General features: G+C 44.6%; 1 protein-coding gene across 1 annotated transcript in view; it reads right to left on the bottom strand.

Annotated features, from left to right (window-relative positions):
* Positions 1 to 889: 889 nt before the first annotated feature.
* Positions 890 to 21,036, bottom strand: part of LOC147747514 (spermatogenesis-associated protein 1-like) — a 496,200-nt gene continuing 476,053 nt past the window's right edge. The window contains exon 12 of the mRNA XM_086953980.1: positions 890 to 5,016. Within this exon, the coding sequence (XP_086810106.1) occupies positions 4,912 to 5,016 (105 nt within the window). The 3' untranslated portion in view covers positions 890 to 4,911. The remainder of the gene's footprint in view (positions 5,017 to 21,036) is intronic.

Genomic DNA, 21,036 nt, shown 5'->3' with positions numbered 1-21,036 from the left:
CTCTTGTTTGTAGTTAAGTATGCCCTTATGGCATCCCCAGTTTCCGCACTGTATGGGTTATCCTTTAGTGCTCCAGACTAAAATGCCATTGGAGTACCAAGGCAGTGCATACCTACCCAATTAAGTTGAGGTTGAGAGAAGCATGGTCTGGCAATGAACGGTCCAAATATTCTGCTTCATCAAAATGCACCACGTGTTCTGGGTGTATTAGTACACAATCTATGCAGGAGAATGTGTTGTGCAAGGGTGAGTAGAATGAGTTTCCATTTGCATGTTGTGATTTCCATATTTCTAGGAGGTTCAAAGTTTCCATCGCATCATGTAATGGGAGGCAGGATCGGTCCAGTGGTCTTACAGATGGCCTAGAGCGGTCAGATGTCTACCTAGGAAGCAATTAAAATCTCCTGTCCTTAAAAGTTTGTAATGTGCATGGGGGGTTCGCAATTATTTTAGCTCCTCAAAGAAGGTAGGTGCATATGTGTTTATCAACCCCATGGATTCCCCAAACACTTTCCTGACTACTCTCACATATTGACCATGCACATCCCTGAATGCAGTCTCCACTCTAAAGATGCTCGACTGTTCCACCCATGTTGCCACCCTTAACTAAAACAAAATATGTGAAACTAGCATGCCATAGCATTCCCCCTTACCTTACATTTCGCCTGTGATTTCTCATGTTCTTCTATTATTAAATGTGTCTTCTGTAGCATCACTATTTAAGTGTGTGTGTGTTTCAAACATGATCACATCCTTCGTTGCTTGACAGCTCCCAGATAGTCAGTATTCTTTATTCGGATCAAATTGTTCATAAAAGACATAAAAACCAAATAAAAGATTCTGGATACAGTCAATATATTCATTATAAAAAAAATTATCAAAAGTTCAATTCATCTATTTACAAAGATTCAAAAGTGCAAATGGCATAGCAGTATGAAATATAGGATCAATTCTTTCAAGAGAAAGACTGTAATAAGGATAATTAATTCCTTATTTTATTTATGTATAAACTTTGCAATTGAAGCACAAATTAAGTTATTTGATAGTCCTGGAAAAAAAGAAAAAGCAGTTCTGTGATATCTTAACTTATCAAAAAGCAATAAAGGTAATAATCGTTTTCTCGGTTTCTTATAAAAAAGACAGAAAAAAATAAAGTGTATTGTGGACTGCATAGACTTGTTATCACAAGGACAAGAACACAATTTCACATTCCAAGCCCCTTTTCTGGAAAAGTTATTAAGAATTGAACAATGGTAAATAGAAATGTTCTCAATAAAATATGTGGTAAACATTAGATACACAATTGATATAAGGGCCAATCAGATTTGTTGTGATATGAGGGACATATTCACCAACAGTGAATCACTATCAGTTACTATCTGGTATAGTTCTTCACATGTTTCTACAGTGATTTCTATAGATTTCAAGGCTTCTTGAGGTTGATGGACAACGTGTGCCTTTCCTTGGCTTAAATTCGCTGGTGGAAGCAGAGCATATGGTAAGTTTGATTGTCTCAGTTTTCATTTCATCTCTTCAAATGTCTTTCTTTTCTTCTATTTCGCAACCCCAATAATCGGGACCGATAGACATTCAGTTCATAATGTATTCCATGCGTCCTTGCTGCCTTGCAACTGCGAGGAAACAGGTTTTATCCTGGTACTGCTACACTGCTGGTGCCACAATCATCCTGGGTGGAGCTGCAGGTGGTGGTTCACGTTCTGGTGTTCTATGTGCCCTTTCAATTTGTATCTTCTCTGTTTGTTTTAAAGCCTTTGAGGACCATGTGCAGCCGGTTCTACATTTGTTTCCATTGACTCTTTTTCTGTGCCCTCCAGTAGCCCCAGGATTCATGCATTATTCCAGAGGAACCAGTTTAAAAAAGTTGGCCACCTTTCTTCGTGCCATTTTAGGCTCACTCCAAAGCCTGCGTTCAGCTGCCAAATCCTCAGAAGTGCTTCAACTTCTTGTCTGTGTTTCTGCATCCTTTCCCATGTCCTGTCACAGTAGGGCGAATGTGATGGTGACACTTTCAATTTTCTCTGTAATTGCCATATATCTCTCTAAGATCAGTTGCTTTAAGTTCATGTTGAAATGTGGAGCTGCCTCTGATGTGTTGTCCTGGGCTTAATCCCTAGCTGAGTAGCTCTGCACCATCATGGCCAGCCCCTCCACTATTGGTTGCTTGCTCTGCGCCTTTAGCCCATCTCAACATTCAGCTTTGCCTATTTCCATGGGGTGGTCCCATGCAGGTGTCTCCCCAACATGTTCCATTATTGGAAACGCTTCAGCCAGGGCGGTAGAGCCGCTCTTGCCTCTTTATTCCCTTTTGGCAGTTTATGTCTGCGCGATTTTTAGGGAACCTGCCATTTGGAACTGTTTACAGTATCCGTCAGGTACATCGTGGTGGTACTGATGCTTGCACTGGTGCTTGCATAGCATTTCCTTTCAAATAGAAATGCAGTGTCCTGGGGGAGGATCAATGGCAGGAATGTGGCATCTTCAATGTGCAGCAGCAGGACAGGTACCCAAAATTAACAAGGCTCAATATGTAACAATTGCTGTCTGGGTGTGTTTAATATTTAGTTTTCTTTTCTCTTGGACCCATCCATTGATCTGAGCTCGGTCAGAATTGCCCCCGGCATCCCACTGCTGTTGTGCATCTCGGGAGGGCCCAGGAGCTTCTTCTCACATCACCCAGCAGGACTGTTATGTGCACGTACTACTCCCTGCATGCTAGCTCCTGCTCTAATCCCCAGTGGCTTGGGTCCCGGGTAATGGCCCTAATATCTGGAGAAGTGTGGCTCACTGGTTAGAGCAGGCAGACCCTGAAGCAGAGGTCAGACCCGGGACCAGGGTTCAATTCCCGGCGCGGCAGGGTCTTGAGCTCAAATGTCCATGGACTCGATAATTCTCGCTTCGGTGCCTGACCTAATCATGGGTTCACACTCTGCAACTCTGGGCATTAAGCTTGCTTAATCTCCATAACGGCCCCCCCTCGCGGCGGGATGCCTGGCTTTCACCTTGGGGATGCCCTGTAGGGGCTATCTCACAGGGAAAAGCCAGGACGGGTTCCCAAGGCAAGCGCGGAGATACCCCTTCGGGAGTCGATTCTGGCGCTATATAAGAAACGTAATAATAATAATCTGCAGGCCTCACAGAGTGGTAAGTGCTTCCCAGCTAAGCTGGTCGGTGGAGATACATGACCTCACCACCTCCTCTATTGGTTGCTTGCTCTTTGCCTTTAGCCCATCTCAACATTCAGCTTTACCTATTTCCATGGGGTGGTCCCATGCAGGTGTCTCCCTAACATGTTCCATTATTGGAAACCCTTCAGCCGGGGCGGTAGAGCCGCTCTTGCCTCTTTATTCCCTTTTGGCAGTTTATGTCTGTGTGATTATTAGGGAACCAGCCATTTGGAACTGTTTACGGTATCTGTCAGGATACTGTAGGTGTCTCATCTGGCCTACTGCGAATTGTCAATCACTCCACCCATTAACTCTGGTCCTCGCCGTAGAGCTATTCCACTCGTGGGACACAACAAACCTATTCCTCTGTACCTAAGTAAGTTGGCTCGTGCTCCTGGAAATTACCACACTTCAGGGAGCTAGCGCTCCATCTACCACCACTTGTGAGCCCGAATTGTGAGCCTTAATTGTGCAGAAGGGGCAAATATTTGTTGGCGCCACTTCGAGCTACACAGGGCTGTGTCTGCCCAGGCGCCCATCTTGGGTCCTACCACATATGTATCTAATATTTAAACGTGTTACATGCCAATGCAGTAGGATTTTTTGTTTAAAAGCACCCCATTATTACCTGAAGGGATATATTTTGGGGAAACTAAAACATTCCCTTAAATGCCTCTGAAAGCAGTGTTGAGTTTGGCATGATTGTGCTTTATATAAACAAAGTGATTTTCATGATGATCTATGTAGAAAGAACTGAAGTAATGTATTTGTACCTAGTTGGTTTAGACACTTGAAGAAATTCAGGTCATTCTTGCCTTCACACATTGTGGTCCTTTCTTGGGTAAATTGCCCATTCAATTTTTTTCATAGATCAGCGAAGTTCGGAGTTTCATTTTCAGCATGCATCACATAATAAAAACTAGCAGTTATACAAGTCTTTTTCTACGTTTCATCATACTCAGAGGTCAGTGTGACAGTGACCAGGGGTTTGACATATAGCTAAGATTATACATGTATCCCTTTAACGATCACATTGATAAGATTGAGTATTGATTAAGCCAAATGTATCATCTAATTAATTATTTGACTTTAAAATACCCTGGGTCTGATGTGACATGCAAGATTATCAAATCCATACATCAGGATTAATCCATAATTTCCTTAGAGTACCAAATGGAGGTAGATTTTACAAAATGTCAAGGCGTTTCAATAAATGTCCTATCTTTAAATACTTAATTTGGTGTTTTATATTGTGTCACTGTCTCATTTCCTTTGAGGAATTGGAGATTTGACGGTACTCAATGTTCTGAGAGAAAAAAGTTTAACTAATGCCTCTTCCATAATTTGACAATGCAATTTCTCATCTTTTGATTGGAATTAAAACCACAGCTGTTACAGTTTCAGTACAAAAGCATCAGTCAGGACCAATTTCGGTTTTTAGTTCAGATAGTGATATTGTCTCTTTGTAATTGTTCTATAAGAACGTCGTCAACAAACAGTACACAATTCCATGTGCTTTGCGAGGAATAGCAGCTTGGAACATAGATAACTCGTCTAATACTAAAGGCAAGCCCAATCTTTTTTATCATGTCAACACATGCCACCTTAACATATTTAGCAAATCTCAAAGTATCTTTCCTAAATGTTGAGGTTTCTGCAATACCCTTCCAGTCTTACAGTAATGTTCAAGGTATGCTTTCTGCTGAAAGCAAATACATTAAATATTCTAAATTACTGAGATACTCGGGTTGGATGATAAAGATGATTGGATCTTCTTCTGTGCAAGCTCGGCTCGTAATGCTCGTAAATCAGATGCCGCCTGCCTTCTCATCTGTAAATAAACACATCCAAATATTAGTACTGGAGTCCACTCTTCATCCCGAACAGCACACATTTTGTCAACGTGGTCCTTTTTGTCTGATACGTACATGTATTGTTGATAGTGGTGTTTTTAGAAGCATCATCAATATTACATGTATACAATCACATTTCACACTATGTGCTCATTTTACACACCTGTAATGCTTGTTATTTTCACAGTTTGTCTGTATTTATCTTCCAGCTGCGAAGGATGTAGCGCTTTAGTGCTCCGAGGGTCTCAGCCTGAGCCCCCGGAAGCACTACCCACATTGTATCACTTTCTGGCCAGGCGTGGCCAGAAAGCTTTAAATAAAGGGACGGGAGTGGCTCGGCACTTCCTGTCCACACCAGCCTACTAACGGTGTGTGTGTCATTCATTACGCTCATCTCGGCAGCGCGGCGACATAGGCCTTGCCAGGCACGCAGACCCCCACACTGGCGACGAAGGTGGGATCCACAAAAGAATCGAGCGGCGCCAACCTGCGATATCACCGACCAGATCGGCGACTGCCCAAAACGCCCCAACCGCGACACAGCGGGACACCGACGACAGCCAGCGCAAAACCAGCCGCCGGGATCGAGAAGACACTCACCGGTAAGCAGCAGATGCTAGAAGCTGCGTGGGGCACCGGCAGTGGCAGCGGCAAGAAGGCCCGAGCGGGGAGACGCGCCGAGGTAAGCGACCCGGCAACAGGCCCAGCAGTGCGCGCATGCGCGAAGAGCGATACGTCATCGCCAGCCAAAGAGGCCCCAAGACAGCGCGAGGCAGAAAAGGCGCTTCAAACGAGGCAAGCGCGAGGCCCAGCAAAGACACAAACAGCTCAGCGAGGATACCGCTCGCACCACGTGGTGATTCCAATAAGCACAAGCAAGTGCAACGATTACACAAACACCTCCCAAACAAGCGCCAACAAGCACGAGCAAGTGCAACTAACAGCCAAGAGTAGCCCCACCAAGCACAAGCAAGCACAACAGCTAATTCGACAAACACCTACCCAAACAGGCATCAACAAGCACGAGCAAGTGCAATCAGCGTCCAAGTGGAAGACGCCCTAAGAGGAAAAAAAGAACACTGAGTCCTATCCCAACACCAAGATGACTACCAACCCAAGTGGGGCGTCTGGAGGAACAGCACAATCAGGAGCCGGTCAGGCTCAGCAAGCAGCACCCCCGTCACCAGTACTGAACCTGGGAGTGCAGCCACCGGCGCCATCTGCCCACTCGCAGATACAAGCACTACCACCATTCAGCGAGTTGATAGATCCGGGAACAGCAGCTCCCAGATGGGCCGTGTGGCTGGGACAACTCAACAACTACTTCACCGCCACGAGGGAGAAAGACAACGAAGTGAAGAGATCCCTACTATTGCACTTTGGGGGCACAGAACTGTACAAGCTATTCAAGCATCTGCCAGACACAGGGGATGACGACGACTATGACGCAGCCGTCAACGCGCTGAACGCACACTTCGACCCCCAGCTAAACCCGCACTATGAGGGATTCAAATTTCGCCAATCCAGACAAAGGGAAGGAGAAACCATGGACGCGTTCCACGCACGACTGAGAGATCTCATAAGCACATGCACTGATGATGATGAAAAGAAAGAAGTGACCGCACAGCTCATTCAAGGCTGCCGCAACAAGCACCTGAGAACGTTGATTCTAAGACAGCCGCGCATCACACTCGAAGAGATATTAATCCTTGCCAGATCCCATGAACTATCGGATGCACGAGCGACTGCGATGGAGGCAGCCCTAAACCCACGGACAGAACCAGGTACCGTGGTAAAGACAGAAAGGGTAGACGCAGTCCGAAATACTGGTCGAGGAAGCAGAGGAAGATGGCCGACCAGGACGCCACGCCGCACGACATGTGGATACTGTGGCCGAGACGAACACAACCAAGATGGCTGCCCAGCACGTGGAAAGACATGCTCAAAATGCGGTATACCCACCACTTCGCAAGTGTGTGTAGGGGTGGCTCTCGAGGAAGAGGAACACCCAGAAGAAGATCAATCACAGGAGCCGTAAAACAAATATCGCTAGACGAGGCAACACCGTCCCAATCAAGCAGATCACGACGGCAGGCCCAATTCGACGAGTCTTCCACAGACGATGAGGACGAATGCTACTACGTGTCATTCGTGAGTGAGCTAAAGAAACGGCGGAGGCCGCAACCAAAATGCCAGATACACATCGACGGATCTCCGGCGACAGGCGTCATCGACACTGGGGCCACCGTGAATGTCATGGGCATCCAACACTACAAAGCACTAAAGCCGAGACCCAAGTTAGTTCCCTCGAAGGCACGGATACTCACGTACGGCAGCCAGGAACCCCTCCAGCTGCGAGGGAAGATGGTAGTCCAAGTGAAGGCGGAAGACAACGAGGTAACAACGACCTTCCATGTAATAGACAAAGAAGCTGATCTACTGGTGGGAAGCAACACAGCTGAAGACCTCCGCCTCATTGCGTTTGCAAATGCCGTTAAAGCACTCCAAACAGAGGACATCCTGGAAATGTTCCCCACACTCTTTGAAGGCCTCGGTACCATTAAACGACCGCCGATCAAACTACACATCGACCCCGCAATCCAACCAGTGGCACTGAGACACAGAAGAATACCATTCCACCTGCGTGCCGCCGTGGAAAAAGAGCTTAACCAACTGGAAGAACAAGGAGTGATCGAGAAAGTGTCGGGACCGACACCATGGGTATCCCCGATGGTAATAGCGGAGAAACCGCGCCAACCTGGCAAAATCCGTATCTGCATAGATATGAGGGTCCCCAACAAAGCCATTCGACGAGAGCGACACCTCACCCCGACAGTAGATGACATCCTATCAGACTTGAACGGGGCCCAATGGTTCTCTAAGTTGGACCTCAACGCAGGATATCATCAGCTCAGATTAGCGGAAGAGAGCCGCTACATCACAACCTTCTCAACACACCTGGGATTGAGACGATACAAGCGACTAAATTTCGGCATCTCATCTGCAGCCGAGATCTTTCAAAACACAATCAAAGAAATCTTATCCGGACTCAATGGGGTATTGAACGTCAGTGACGATATCTTAATTCATGCCAAGTCAAGTGAAGAGCACCACCGAAGATTGAAGGCCACCCTACAAAGACTCGCACAGTATGGCGTCACACTACACAAGGACAAATGCCAGTTCTTCAGGAAATCAATAGAGTTCTTCGGATATGTGTTTGATTCAGACGGAGTAAAAGTAGACCCCGGCAAATCCCACGCCATCAAGAACGCAGCAGCACCGCAAACCGCGTCCGAAGTAAGGAGTTTCTTGGGAATGGCGCAATATTGTGCTAGATTCATACCCAATCTAGCCACAATCGCAGAGCCCCTGAGAAGCCTAACGAAGAAAGACAGCACATGGAGGTGGACAGAAGCTGAAGACAAAGCATTTGGACGAATCAAAGAAGCACTACTGGACAGCACAACAATGGCATATTTCAACACTGCGAAACCCACCGAGATAGTGGTAGATGCAAGTCCAGTAGGCCTAGGAGCCCTCATTTCACAAGAATCCGAACCTGGGGTGTGGGCCCCGTTGGCATTCGCGAGTAAGGCGTTGACAGCGACAGAATCGCGGTACTCGCAAATTGAGAGAGAGGCACTGGCAGTGAAATGGGCCTGCGCACATTTTCACCTGTATATATCTGGCCACCCGTTCAGAATGATGACCGACCACCAACCGCTGATACCCCTGTTCCGAGGCACAGCACCTCACCCGCCTCCAAGGATCGAGCGCTGGGCAATCCAAGTCCAACAGTACCAAATGGACATAGTGTACAGACCGGGGGCGAAAAACCCGGCAGACTTTCTGTCTCGCCATCCACTCACAGAGGGATCCCACGATGCAGGTCAAGAAGACCAGACCGAAGAGTTCATCAACATGCTGGCAACAGGAGCATGTCCCTGCGCCCTCACCGCCGATGTCATCACATCCCACTATGACAGCGACGCCGTGGTTAAGAGAGTGAAGGAAGCAATCCACTCTGGAACATGGGCCAACTTCCTAAAAGACACAAATGGGTGGAACGAAGCAGACAGAACACGCCTGCAACAATTCTGGAAGGTACATGATGACCTTAGCTGCGCTGACAATGGGATAGTACTGAGAGGAACTCGCGTAGTCATCCCCAAGGCACTGCAAGAGAGGGCAACCGCCCTGGCTCATGAAGGACACCAAGGCACCCGCAGGATGAAAGCGAGGATGCGGGAGAAGATATGGTTCCCCAGCATGGAGGAGAGCGTGGAAGCCCTTGTGCGAGCATGTCGAGCATGCCAAATCACCAGCAGCCCAGAAGTACCAGCCCCAGTAATCACCGAAGACCATGCCCCATCACCATGGACATGGCTAAGTCTGGACTTTGGAAGCTTCCCAGACGGGAAGATCACAGTAGTATTGATAGACAACTACACCAAGTACCCCATAGTTGAAACAGCAGCGTCAACCAGCTTTGCAAACATCCGCCCCATCCTCAGCAAGGCGTTTGCCCTATTCGGAATTCCGAGAATCATCAAAACAGACAATGGACCCCCTTTTCAAGGGAGCGAGTTCAAAGACTTTCTAAACAACCTAGGGGTCAAGCACCACCGAATCACACCTCAGTGGCCACAAGCCAACGGCGAGGTGGAACGCTTCATGAGGACAATAAACAAAGTACTGCGAATATCATCAGCAGAAGGGAGTGACCCAGAAGAGGTATTACAAGCGTTCTTGAGAGAATACCGCAGCACACCCCACAGCACCACCATGCAATCACCTTGGGCGTTGATGCTAGCCGGACCACGGAAGGACCTGCTACCCATGGCCGACAATTGGGCTCCATCTCCCTATTCCCCAGCCGACACACAAGAACGAAGAAGAAGGACCAATGACAAGGCAAGTCACAAGAGGAGAGCCCAACCAAAAAACCTACGTCCAGGAGAAACCGTACTGATACGGACAAGGAGGCCGGGAGGAAAGTTCAAGACACCATTCGAACCAGAACCCTGGGTAATCAAGGAAACCAGAGGGACAGCGATCACAGTCAGCCGAGATGGAGAAGAGGTAACTCGTAGTGCATCTTGGTTCAAGCAAATACCCGCACCGCAAGGACAGAACTCAGATAGTAGCATACCTATAGCAAGGGAAGAAGAAGAGAATGCGACAACAAGTAACACCACAGGCTTGCCCCGGGATACCGCAGAACAACCACCTCTGCCATCACCGGACACCCCTCGAGATCAGATTCCCCCGAGAGGCAAGTGGCAATATAATCTCAGATCTAATCCAAGACCCAATCACAGACTAGCTGATTTTGCATGTTGAACTGTTTTCATGTTTAGTTTAAAATCCAAGTTGGGAAGGGATGTAGCGCTCTAGTGCTCCGAGGGTCTCAGCCTGAGCCCCCGGAAGCACTACCCACATTGTATCACTTTCTGGCCAGGCGTGGCCAGAAAGCTTTAAATAAAGGGACGGGAGTGGCTCGGCACTTCCTGTCCACACCAGCCTACTAACGGTGTGTGTGTCATTCATTACGCTCATCTCGGCAGCGCGGCGACATAGGCCTTGCCAGGCACGCAGACCCCCACAAAGGTCTCCAATCCCCCACTAACGTCTAAATAGCCATGCGTCATACTGAACTATTGGTAGCTACACCCCCATTTATAACATGCACATCCAAAACGCACGGTTGGAAATAACCACCTTTTGCGTGGGTTTCCCCCGGATTTTTGCCATCTGTAGCTGAACCTGTTATTGTTACCCATAGGACTCTGTGCACTTTACTTCTGCTAACCAACAGTAAAGTACTTGTGCTCTCCCCTCTAAACCTGATAAAATGATCGAATACCTAATTGGCACATTTAATATACTTGTAAGTAGAACCTGTACCCAGGGCCTGTAAATTAAAAGCTACTAGTGGACTACATCACTCACTGTTTCAGCTGCTAAAGGACCACCGTAAAACATGTCTACAGGTCTGCAATTGCAGCCTTGGTGGGCAGTTTACAACTGCCATGCAACCTTGCAAAAGAAACCTTTTGCCAGCTTGAACCTTCCTTTTGAATACTTATAAGTCACCCTTATGGTTGGCCCTAAATTCTCTTAGCGCAGAATGCAGGGTGTTTGACATGTTAATTATGTATATTATGTTTTATGTGTCCTAACAGTGAAAAAACTCAAAAGTCGTTTTTCACTGTAGCAAGGCTAGCTCTCCCATAGGGAAACACTGTTTTATGTGTCCTAACAGTGAAAAAACTCAAAAGTCGTTTTTCACTGTAGCAAGGCTAGCTCTCCCATAGGGAAACACGTGGTCACATTATAACAACTTAAAATACTTACCTTCGGTTTCGGGAGCAGCTAGAACCATGATTCAAATATGCATTTTAATAATAATTGAAAATCCAACTTAATGATCAGGTCAGATTTTCTATTACTATTTTGAAAATGACACTTTTAAAAAGTTGAAATTTTTCTGGCAATCTATAACCCATTTGTTAGGAATATCCAGGAGTTTTCCCCGCCCACAGACTGCCACAGGGCATAAAAGATGCCTCCACAGTACCTCTTTCAGTCTACTACTGGACCTGTAATAGCGATGGTTCAGCACTCAAAATGCAACAGTTATAGAAGCATTTGTATTTCAACATGTATCTTTGGCCTTTGCACAACATAAGTATTCTTATACACTGAATATCATGCATATAACAAATGTGGACATCAGTGGTTCTTCAAAATGTTATTGCATAACAAAGAACAAGGATTTTGTCATCCAGTAAAAAGTATCAATGTTGGAGTATATATGCTCCATGATGAGAGGTATGTGTGACATCTGCTTTATTCTGAAGCTCCAGAAAGCGGAATATGTCTGAAGGTAGAAACTTGAACAGGCGAAGGCCCGAAGATTTTCTAGCCAGTGACCTTTTCTAACAGTGAAATGCTAATTTCTTTCGTTCTGACCTATTCAGCCAAAAGTCCACCATGGCCTTGTCCAGCAGCTATCCAACAACATGGAACCCTCTTTGGCACTTACCCTGTTGCCTCCCCCCCCTGAGGATTAACGTGGTTGGCGCTTACCACTTTTTGGCACTAACTGGAGCCTTAAACTTTAAAAATTCATTAACTCAAGTTCTTCCTATTGGATTTTTGTAGTTTTTTGTGTCCTTTTATTTGCTAAAATATTCTCTATTTTATTTTTCTAAATTGGTTTGGGATTGTGCTTGTGTTATCTTTCCATGCTATTACTGTTTGAGCGCTGCTGAAGTAATTTAGATATTGCCTCTAAGTTAAGCCTGACTGCTTTGTGCCAGGCTACCAGAGGACCAAGCACAGGTTTAATTAGTGATGGTAGTGTTTCCCAGTGATAAGGATTGTGAATATTCTTTAAAGTGATTTCGCAACCCTTTCATCAAATAATCCAATTTCTTAACATGCATCAATGAAGAAAGAGAGTTATAGCATCACAATTATGCTGCTAAATTAAATTTCAACTGCACAATGTGTTTTCCATATTTTTCTTACATTTTTATTTTTCCAATTTTGTTTTACTTTTGTTGTGGTCTGGGGTATATGGACCACAGCCACAGCTACTCTGCTGAAATTGCATGCAGTTTGTCTGACGGTCAAATCAATGCCACAGTAGAACTGCCTAATGCCTGACAGAGCATCAGTCTGATATTGGTAAATGCTAAAATATTCATAACAGTAACCATACATGTCATCCTGCCTATTTCGTTTGGGTCAATTATAGAACTGTGACACAATACTTTCCCCCACAATTCAAAATGGCATGCCCAGCAACTTAGAAAGCTTTACTTAGCCTTATTGGCTTGGAAGTATGAATATAAATTGAACCTTAATTAAGCCTGGGCGGGAAAGTTCGCTCCGTTCATGAAGTTTGCTGAGATTTCGCGCTCGCGAACATTAAGTTGGCGAGCACGAGTGAGGAAAATCCAATGCTAAACCACCTCCCAGTGAGATTTCTCAACTCGGGGTTGGGGATGGTCACGACAGCTCTTGTTGAGAAACCATCCGTTCGGGTTGAGGAAGCTGCCGCTTGAGTATAAAATATACTCGAGCAGCAGAAAAAAGCTGCGCCCTCTTGTGCTGCAGATGGTGTCGTTCTCTCTGAATTTCCAGCGTGAAATAAAAACCTGTCGATAAAAATCATCGCAAGCAGCGCAACCTAAAACATTACACTGTTTCCGGAACCCAGCGCGGCAGATTTTTTGGGTCACTACGCGGAGCTCCGCGAACTCCCCTCAGTTCTAACCTTAATATAAACCTCAGGAATCGCAGCAGCAGATCTTATCCATATATATCCTGCAGGTAATGTATCTAAAAAAGATAAACTTTAAAGCTACCCGTTTAGTACTTATGAGAAGTAGACGGGTAAAGTGAATTGATAAGGTAATTATTCATATCACTGGAAAAGGTCTCATTGCTCAATTACTGAGCCTAAAATCTAAAATACCAGAGCTTCATAACCTACACACAAGAGCCAGGCATGAGTAAGTGATTGATCCAGCCTTACTAAATAGCTCTATATTCACCTTGCTCTTTTAGTAATCAGTCTGCTCCAGACCCATTTATGTCTCAGCTTTTTTGGACATTCTAACGAAGTGTTAGTAAAAGGTACAGAAATGCTTTTAAAATAGACTCGTCTAAAGTGGCCGATTTGGAAGAGATGTTAGGGCACAATAGTAATAAGGCTGTCCTCAGTCATGTAGGATTCAAATGCAGACAAATCTGTGATATTTAATCACTAAGTACTCTCCCAAAACAGGGACTACATTATACTTTCGTGAAATGAGAGAATAGAGAAGAATTTCAGGATTGATTTAGAACTGCCAGCCAGGGGCAGGCCTGTTCTCGTTTTAAAAATCCATGCTTGGCCCATAGGCATTTAAAGAAAAAAGCTAAAATAAACTTTGCATGCCTGCCAGTGGAATAATATGTGTTTCTACACTTATCGTACAGTTTGTTCTTTAAGAAAGGCTTCCAAGAATTGGGAGAGACAGTTTCATGACCGGTTCCACAATTAATTTGGACCAAACGTGTTGGTGACAACTGCTTGTGGTGTAGGGAAATTTGCCTCTAAAAATATTGAAGTTCTTGAAGACTAAAAAGGTCATGAATCTAACGAGGTTGCTGATAATTTCTCAGCCTTCTAGATCAATGGAGTCAGAAGAACATCTGTAATAGATGTAGAGGCACATTTTGCCTTAGAGGAATGGGGACCCCGAGACAAATTTTTTTTCCATGGAGAAAGTAATTTTCGACAACTTAAGGTTGGTTTTGAGGACACAAACATCATTAATGATAATTTTAAGAGACCCTAAATTTAGTTTGCACCTTCATCCTATTTAATTCTTACCCGTATGTTGAGAGTTTGTGGCTCAAACGACCCACATATTTTCTTGGTAGAATTCCTGGTTACTCAACCGAGGCTCCCAAAGGTCAGACAATGGGCTTGTTGTGTAAACTCCGCAAAATCTTCTGTTTAGGCAATGTGGGAGCTCAGTAAGAGCTTGCATCAACACTGTGGTGTCTCTACCCTATACAGTCTAAAATGTACTGATAGAGTTTTAATAACTTATATAGACCTTTTTATATTACTCAATTAAGACAATTTATTAGACTTATGGCTTGCAGTTGGCTGACCTAAGAAAGGGACTCCTACAATAGAGAGCCTATCAGCTCATAGCTTGCGGTGTCTGTTTGAATGCACAACCCAAAGCCTTTTAGCAATTAAATCAGAATCACTTTATTGCACTGTTACTCATATACTCAGCATTGCATGGTGTGCGGCTCATTACATGATATATTATGCTAGGATGTCAAGTACCAGGAAACAGCAACAGTGCTACGTTCCTAATCAGAAGGCAAACTGATCATCCCAGAATGAAGACTAACATGACTTGGGAAGGAAAATCCTGAAAATGGCTCCAGGAAAACAGTGAAACGACCTTCTCATATAAATCAGGTCGCTCTATGTCTTCACATTATTCAAAAACTCCCTGAAGACCATAATTACACATTGTCTTCTTTAGAAAGCCGAATAACTCTAACTAGATATCCTGCATCATTTCTTACACTCTTGTATCCATGAGATCTCTATTGCATGACCATGCGTTAGCTCCAACTTCCCACTACAAAATGTCTTTTGGTAGATCAAGATCTTGTACTCCTCCGAGAATGGAAAGCGGGGATGGACATGTATATTTCAGTCGAAAGGGTCACTTATAAGGCGAGGGGGTGCCCAAAGAAATTCCACAGGGTGTGGGGCAAATGGAGGAAATATTATGGCTTTGATGTTGTAGTGGGAGATGATTAATTGGATCCCAGAGGAATGTTCCTCTCAGGCTCAATGACAGGTAAAGGGCCCCTAGCATCTAAGGGAAATAGAAGCCCTGCGGAATTACAATAAAATTATGTGGGCTTTTTAATGTCGATCTCTCAAAAGCCCCGCCGTGGCTATAAAGATGTACAGTCTGATGTATGGATTGCTAATGTATGACACTGCATGACTCTAACCGATCTTGTTATGGTTTGTTTTTCTTTTGTTTGCAAAAATGTAATATATTTTTTTTTAAAGATTCTCTTGTATTCACCTCTCTACTCTGCATATCCAAATGCCGCTTTCATTCTCTATCTGAATTCCCCACTTACCTCCTCTGCCCACGTACTCCCCTCTTTTACACAGATCACAAATCTGATAGGTTTTCCTATTTATCCATGCTCTCCTTTTCTTTAAACCGACTGCTGCTATGATACTTGTATTGTTTACTGTTGTCAATTTTCAACTTGCTGTCATACAAAACTGATCTGCCTGTCCGATCTATGTGCTGCATCTGGAACTTCACACCTGGCATTTGCGGCACATTTAAAATGTTAGTAAATGAAGTGTTATACACTCTTTCAGTAAAGGTATCGGTCATTTAATGCAAAGATTTATTTTTTAGTCACTAAGCAGTGTTGTTTCTGCCTTTAAATAGGTGAAGGTACATTCTGAAAATTGACACTTGGTGTTTGTGAAAATAAGACAAATAGGGCGGGGCAGTGTGGGGGGGCACTTAAGGAATCAACCACATGACGTGAAGATTGTGCGTCCTCCTCAGTTTCCAGAGTACCAAACGTTGCCAACCCTTCAGTCTGGAAATAAATCATTTCAATTTGAACCTTCTACTAACCTTCAGGAGGCTACTTAAGACATGGCTATTTGAGCAGTAGCAGCACCCAAAGCGCCTTGAGACCCTCACGGGTAAGTAGTGCACTTTACAAATTCTCTGATTGATTGATTGAGTTGAAGCTTGGAGCATCTAGTTGTTGTAATACATGCAAGAAATGTAGTTATGTGCTTCCTTCTACATTATGACACATTCATATTCTCTGAAATATCCAATACAGATAGACGCCACACTCCTTTCACTCATTACTTCTCTCCCTCATTTGATGAGACATTATATCTGTGCTACTTAACCCTCCTAAAAAACTCTTCTCACTTGCTCACTTTCAGCAGGCCTCAGCCATATGAGAAATTAATGTCCAGAAAAAAGACAGGTCTAAACAAGCAGATGTAAAGTTCCTTTATGTTCATGGCCTGTTCCTTTATGTTTATGTCCTGTTGCCTTTTTAGCAATACGGAATAACTGGATCAAACTTAAAAGTTAATGTAAAGTACAGGCATATATAAATAAAGTCTTCCACAAGGGGAGAAGATGCAGTGTAGTGCCTAAGCTGCTGACATTGGAGCTTGTGGAAGTGGTTTCTCATCCTTGCTTTCAAACATGAATGAAAATCATCTGATTCTGGGCATATCACTTAGGGCATCATTTAGAGTTTGTTAAAGTGAGAGCCCCTCCATATACCTTCTACCCTGCAAAAGGTGTGCCCTTCCCCGCTCTTTTAGGGCTGGGGAAGTACCATGGGTTCCCCATTAAAGCCTCAGCACAGGCCAGTAGAGCCAAATCTTCCTCTGCCATTGTAACCCTCTTGACCTTGCGGCCCATCACACACTGGCCACCGTGCCATGACAAGAACTGCCCCAACACCGGCATATGCCAATATCTTTAAGGGAGAATATGATGAACGGTACATTTTTTCATGCAAAACTTGGCAACAGAACATCAAAATGCTGGTAAGATTTATAGATGACATTTTCATCGTATGGAAAGGCACAGAGCAACAATTACAAGGGGCACTAACCATATTGAACACACATGACGATTGTATTCAATTGACGTGGGAAATCTCCAAACAGAAAGTCACCTTCTTGGATGTGGAAGTGACACAAGGACCAGATGGTTTTACAACAGACATATACCGGAAACCCACAGACCGAAACAATATGTTACATCATTCAAGTTTTCATCAAATATCACTGAAAGATCACCTTCCATTTTCCCAAATGGCCAGAGTGAAACGCATCACCTCGGATCCTCGAAAAGCAGAATTAAGGATAAAGGAAGTGGGGGAACGATTCAAAGATAGAGGATATCCACATAAGACAATAGAGAAGGCTGAGGAACGCATAAAAATGAAAACTAGAGAAGAACTACTAATCTCAATGGTGAAAACAGACAAACAAAGAATTGTAGCGGTATCGAGATTCTCTACCTCAAGCACACGGTTCAAAAGAATCATAGTTCTCTCACAATTCACTCACATTTCCCACTCACGTCTACACTACAAGGCCCCTTACCCACGCCGCACTTTACAGCTTGGGAATAAAAGATCTCCAAGAAAGAGACCCTCATAGGGTGCCCGTCTGACAAGAAGCATGCCCTATGATGAAGCATGACACCCAGCCGGATGTGCGAGGGTCCTAATTCCCAAAGTGGGAGACACATTGTCTCCACCCCTGGGAAAATTTGCAATACCAACCAGGCCTCTATCTCTAATTTTCCTCAAGTAACTGAATACTGAGATTGATAGTGTGATTACTCTGGGGAGTGTATGCTGGACCTACAAGCGCCCCTAATCTCTCCCTTTTTTTTTATATATGTTGACAGTCACCCAGCCTTTTTAGGGAGAGGTGACTGTCATTAGATTCCCTGCCAGGGTCCACCTTAAGAGGCATGGTTGTCCAGCAAAAAGAAATCAAACAATGATACTAACGTACATGAAGGAAACTCGATGGTCATCTGGGTCAATATATTTTTTTGTTTTATGGAGCAAACTTGTGCTTTGGAAGTAGTTTTTTCTTGGAAGAAAAGCTTCTGCATAGAGGGCACCACAGACATAGTGGACACTTATCAAAAGAACAGTGTCTTCAATGCATCTGCTGCCCTGGTGCAGAGACCGAGATCCTCACCTGCCTTGTGGAGATATTCAATTTTGACAGGTGGTCCTCCTTCACATTAGTGGAAACCAAAGCCTCCTCTGACCCAGCAGGCTTACCATTAGGGTCTAATTGACCCTATTTTTCTCCCTGTCTCTAAAATTTCAAACAATATGTGGATTGTAATGTTTTTGACCATTTCCAATGTATAGATCCACAATTGATGTACATGATCTTATATCCTCTTCCAGTCACCCTACTGTGTCCCCATTAATGTGCCTCACTCTTTTGATACCTGGCTAGGTTAGATAGCAGGTGGGCGGGGGAAAAGAGGCAACCAAACCTTTGATGAGAAAACTAAATCTCCCAAATGCAGAGCCACTGCGGCTGACATAGTGTTCTGACCGGGTTTTTTGTTCTATTTCTGAGTGATGGTGACTTTAACCTACTATCATTCTAATAGAGGGATTAGAGCCTTAGATTTGGCCTATTTACAAGATGAATCCATTGATCTTGACATAATTTCCTATTCTTTTCTCTATTTTAGGGCCTATAAGCTTATGTTAGGGGATAGATTCCTTAGTATTGGTATTATATCATCCTTTTGTAAGGTTATTAGTATATTTCTGATAGAGTTATTCATCTTTCTGCTTACTTCGGGCCTTGTAGGCCTCGAACGGGAGAGACTCCATCTTTCTTTCAGCCTCGGCTGCTTGAGATGCTTGTAGGTCAAATGTGATGTTTTAGTTATAAGGTGTTGTTCGCTTGGAGAGAACCGGCTTGAGCTGGCCCTTATCGAATGACTGTATTTTTCTTCGTGTCGAAGACGCAACATCAGGCCGGCCGGCTGAGAACGTGTCCTTGGCACGGGGTGGTACAAGAATTTGGTGGGCGGCAGGGGACTGGCTGGAAATTTCCATGCATGAAGAGGGTTCTATATTAGCGAAAGTACAGAGAGGAGGAGCAGTCATTCAGTCAGTTAGTAGACGGCAGCTAGTCGTTAGCATTTTGCAGTTAATCAACTTGGAGCAGACAGTCGCCATTTTGAAGTCTGAATAGACCAAAGGCTGATGATCTCTCAGAAAGATTGAATTTACTTTAATTGGAGCAGTTGGTGAGCTTTGATACTGAGATCAGAGCATGCAGAGTGAAGAAGTTAGTGGAGTGGACGAATACTAGAGCAGCAGAAACTGAATTATAAGATCGAAGTTGGAAGATGAAGATAGTCCGAGACAGAGAGGAGAGAGGAGTAGTGCAGAACGACGAGAGTGAAACAGACGAAACAGAGAACAAGAGAAAGGTTCCAGTGACTTGGAAGGGAGCAGAGGAGACAGAGCATAGCGGTGCAGACGTGTGTCCGTGATTGCAGGGGTGATCCTAAAATGAGCCAAGGCACAGACGAGAGGGGAACCCAGATGACAACTGAGTTCAGACTTCGTACTCATAAGGTGACGTCGACCCTTTCTTATTAGCGCGCACATACATATCTTATTTCTTTCCTTTGCTTTTCAGGCTATATGTTATATTGGAGTGTTATATCGTTATTATAATGTGCTATTGTGTAATAAAGGGACCCCAGTTCTTAGTGAACCACTGTGCAGGTGTTGTTTTTCATGATAAGACTAACCTTTCTTCTAGCCAGATGCTGTTATGTGGACGTATGTGTTTCCCGTCCGGGTAAGTGGTAACTGATCAAGGGAGCAAGGAGCGCCTAAATCAGAAAATAACCTTTGCATGTTGTAATTTGGCCATTCTTGTGTGAGAGGATTGAACTGCCTATCTGCCACATAAAGGATAATATTGGGTATGAGACATCCCCAGTAGATATTAGATATATAGAGAAACTTCCCAACAGAGAGAGAGAGAGCGAGTTGAAGGTATCAATAGGACAGTGATCGCCGTTGTGTAGCGGCGTTAGTGAGAGCACCGGAGGGATATGGTGTGTATCGTCACACGATTGTGGCGGCAGCGCGAGCACCGGGAGGATACGGTGTTTAACGCCACCTGATTGTGGCAGTAGTGAGAGCATCGGGAGGAAACGATGTGTATACCCGCAGGATTGCGGCATGCGTGAGCACTGATTGAGGTCGGTGTGTAATGGTAAGTGATCAGAACTGCCCCTTCACTATGAGGAGGAGGGTAGCATAGTCTGGGCCTGAGTTGCCACGAGACTATAAGGTATGAGTGTGGTGTAGAATTTGGAATTCTATAGCCATTAGTGATTGTTTCTAGTAATCCCTATGGATTTAGGGGTGTTGTTAATAGTATAAGCTTGTATATTGCTAATTCCCCATCCCCAGAGAAGGTATCTAGGAACCGAGGTAAGTAGGTCCTGAGGAGGGAGGTGGTTACGTTTCGGCCGGGTTGGTGGTGTCTTGGTGAGGTGATCCTATCTGGTCCGAAAATCCGGTCGTTACATCTGGCGTCACGAACCGCTTACGTAAGCCTGGTATCGCGGTTTTGTTTTTATCTTCTTGGTTTGCGCTCGGCGCGTGCGGAGTACATTTTGTATATTATTTGTTTATAGTTGTACATATCTTTTTGTTTTTGGCACAATGTCAAAATCTACTTTTAAATTGCCCGTTGAAATTCCCGGATGGGAATCAACGCCGTACGAGGCATTGGCTCATATGTGGGCTGATTGTACTGGTTTGAGTGAGAATTGGAGTTCTTTTTAGGAAGCGGCGGATCCGGCTCA

Source organism: Lissotriton vulgaris, chromosome 1_1 (assembly GCF_964263255.1).
Source record: "Lissotriton vulgaris chromosome 1_1, aLisVul1.2, whole genome shotgun sequence".
NCBI lineage: Eukaryota > Metazoa > Chordata > Amphibia > Caudata > Salamandridae > Lissotriton > Lissotriton vulgaris.
The sequence above is the reverse complement of the archived record's forward strand: the minus strand, read 5'-3'. Positions and strand labels throughout refer to the sequence as shown.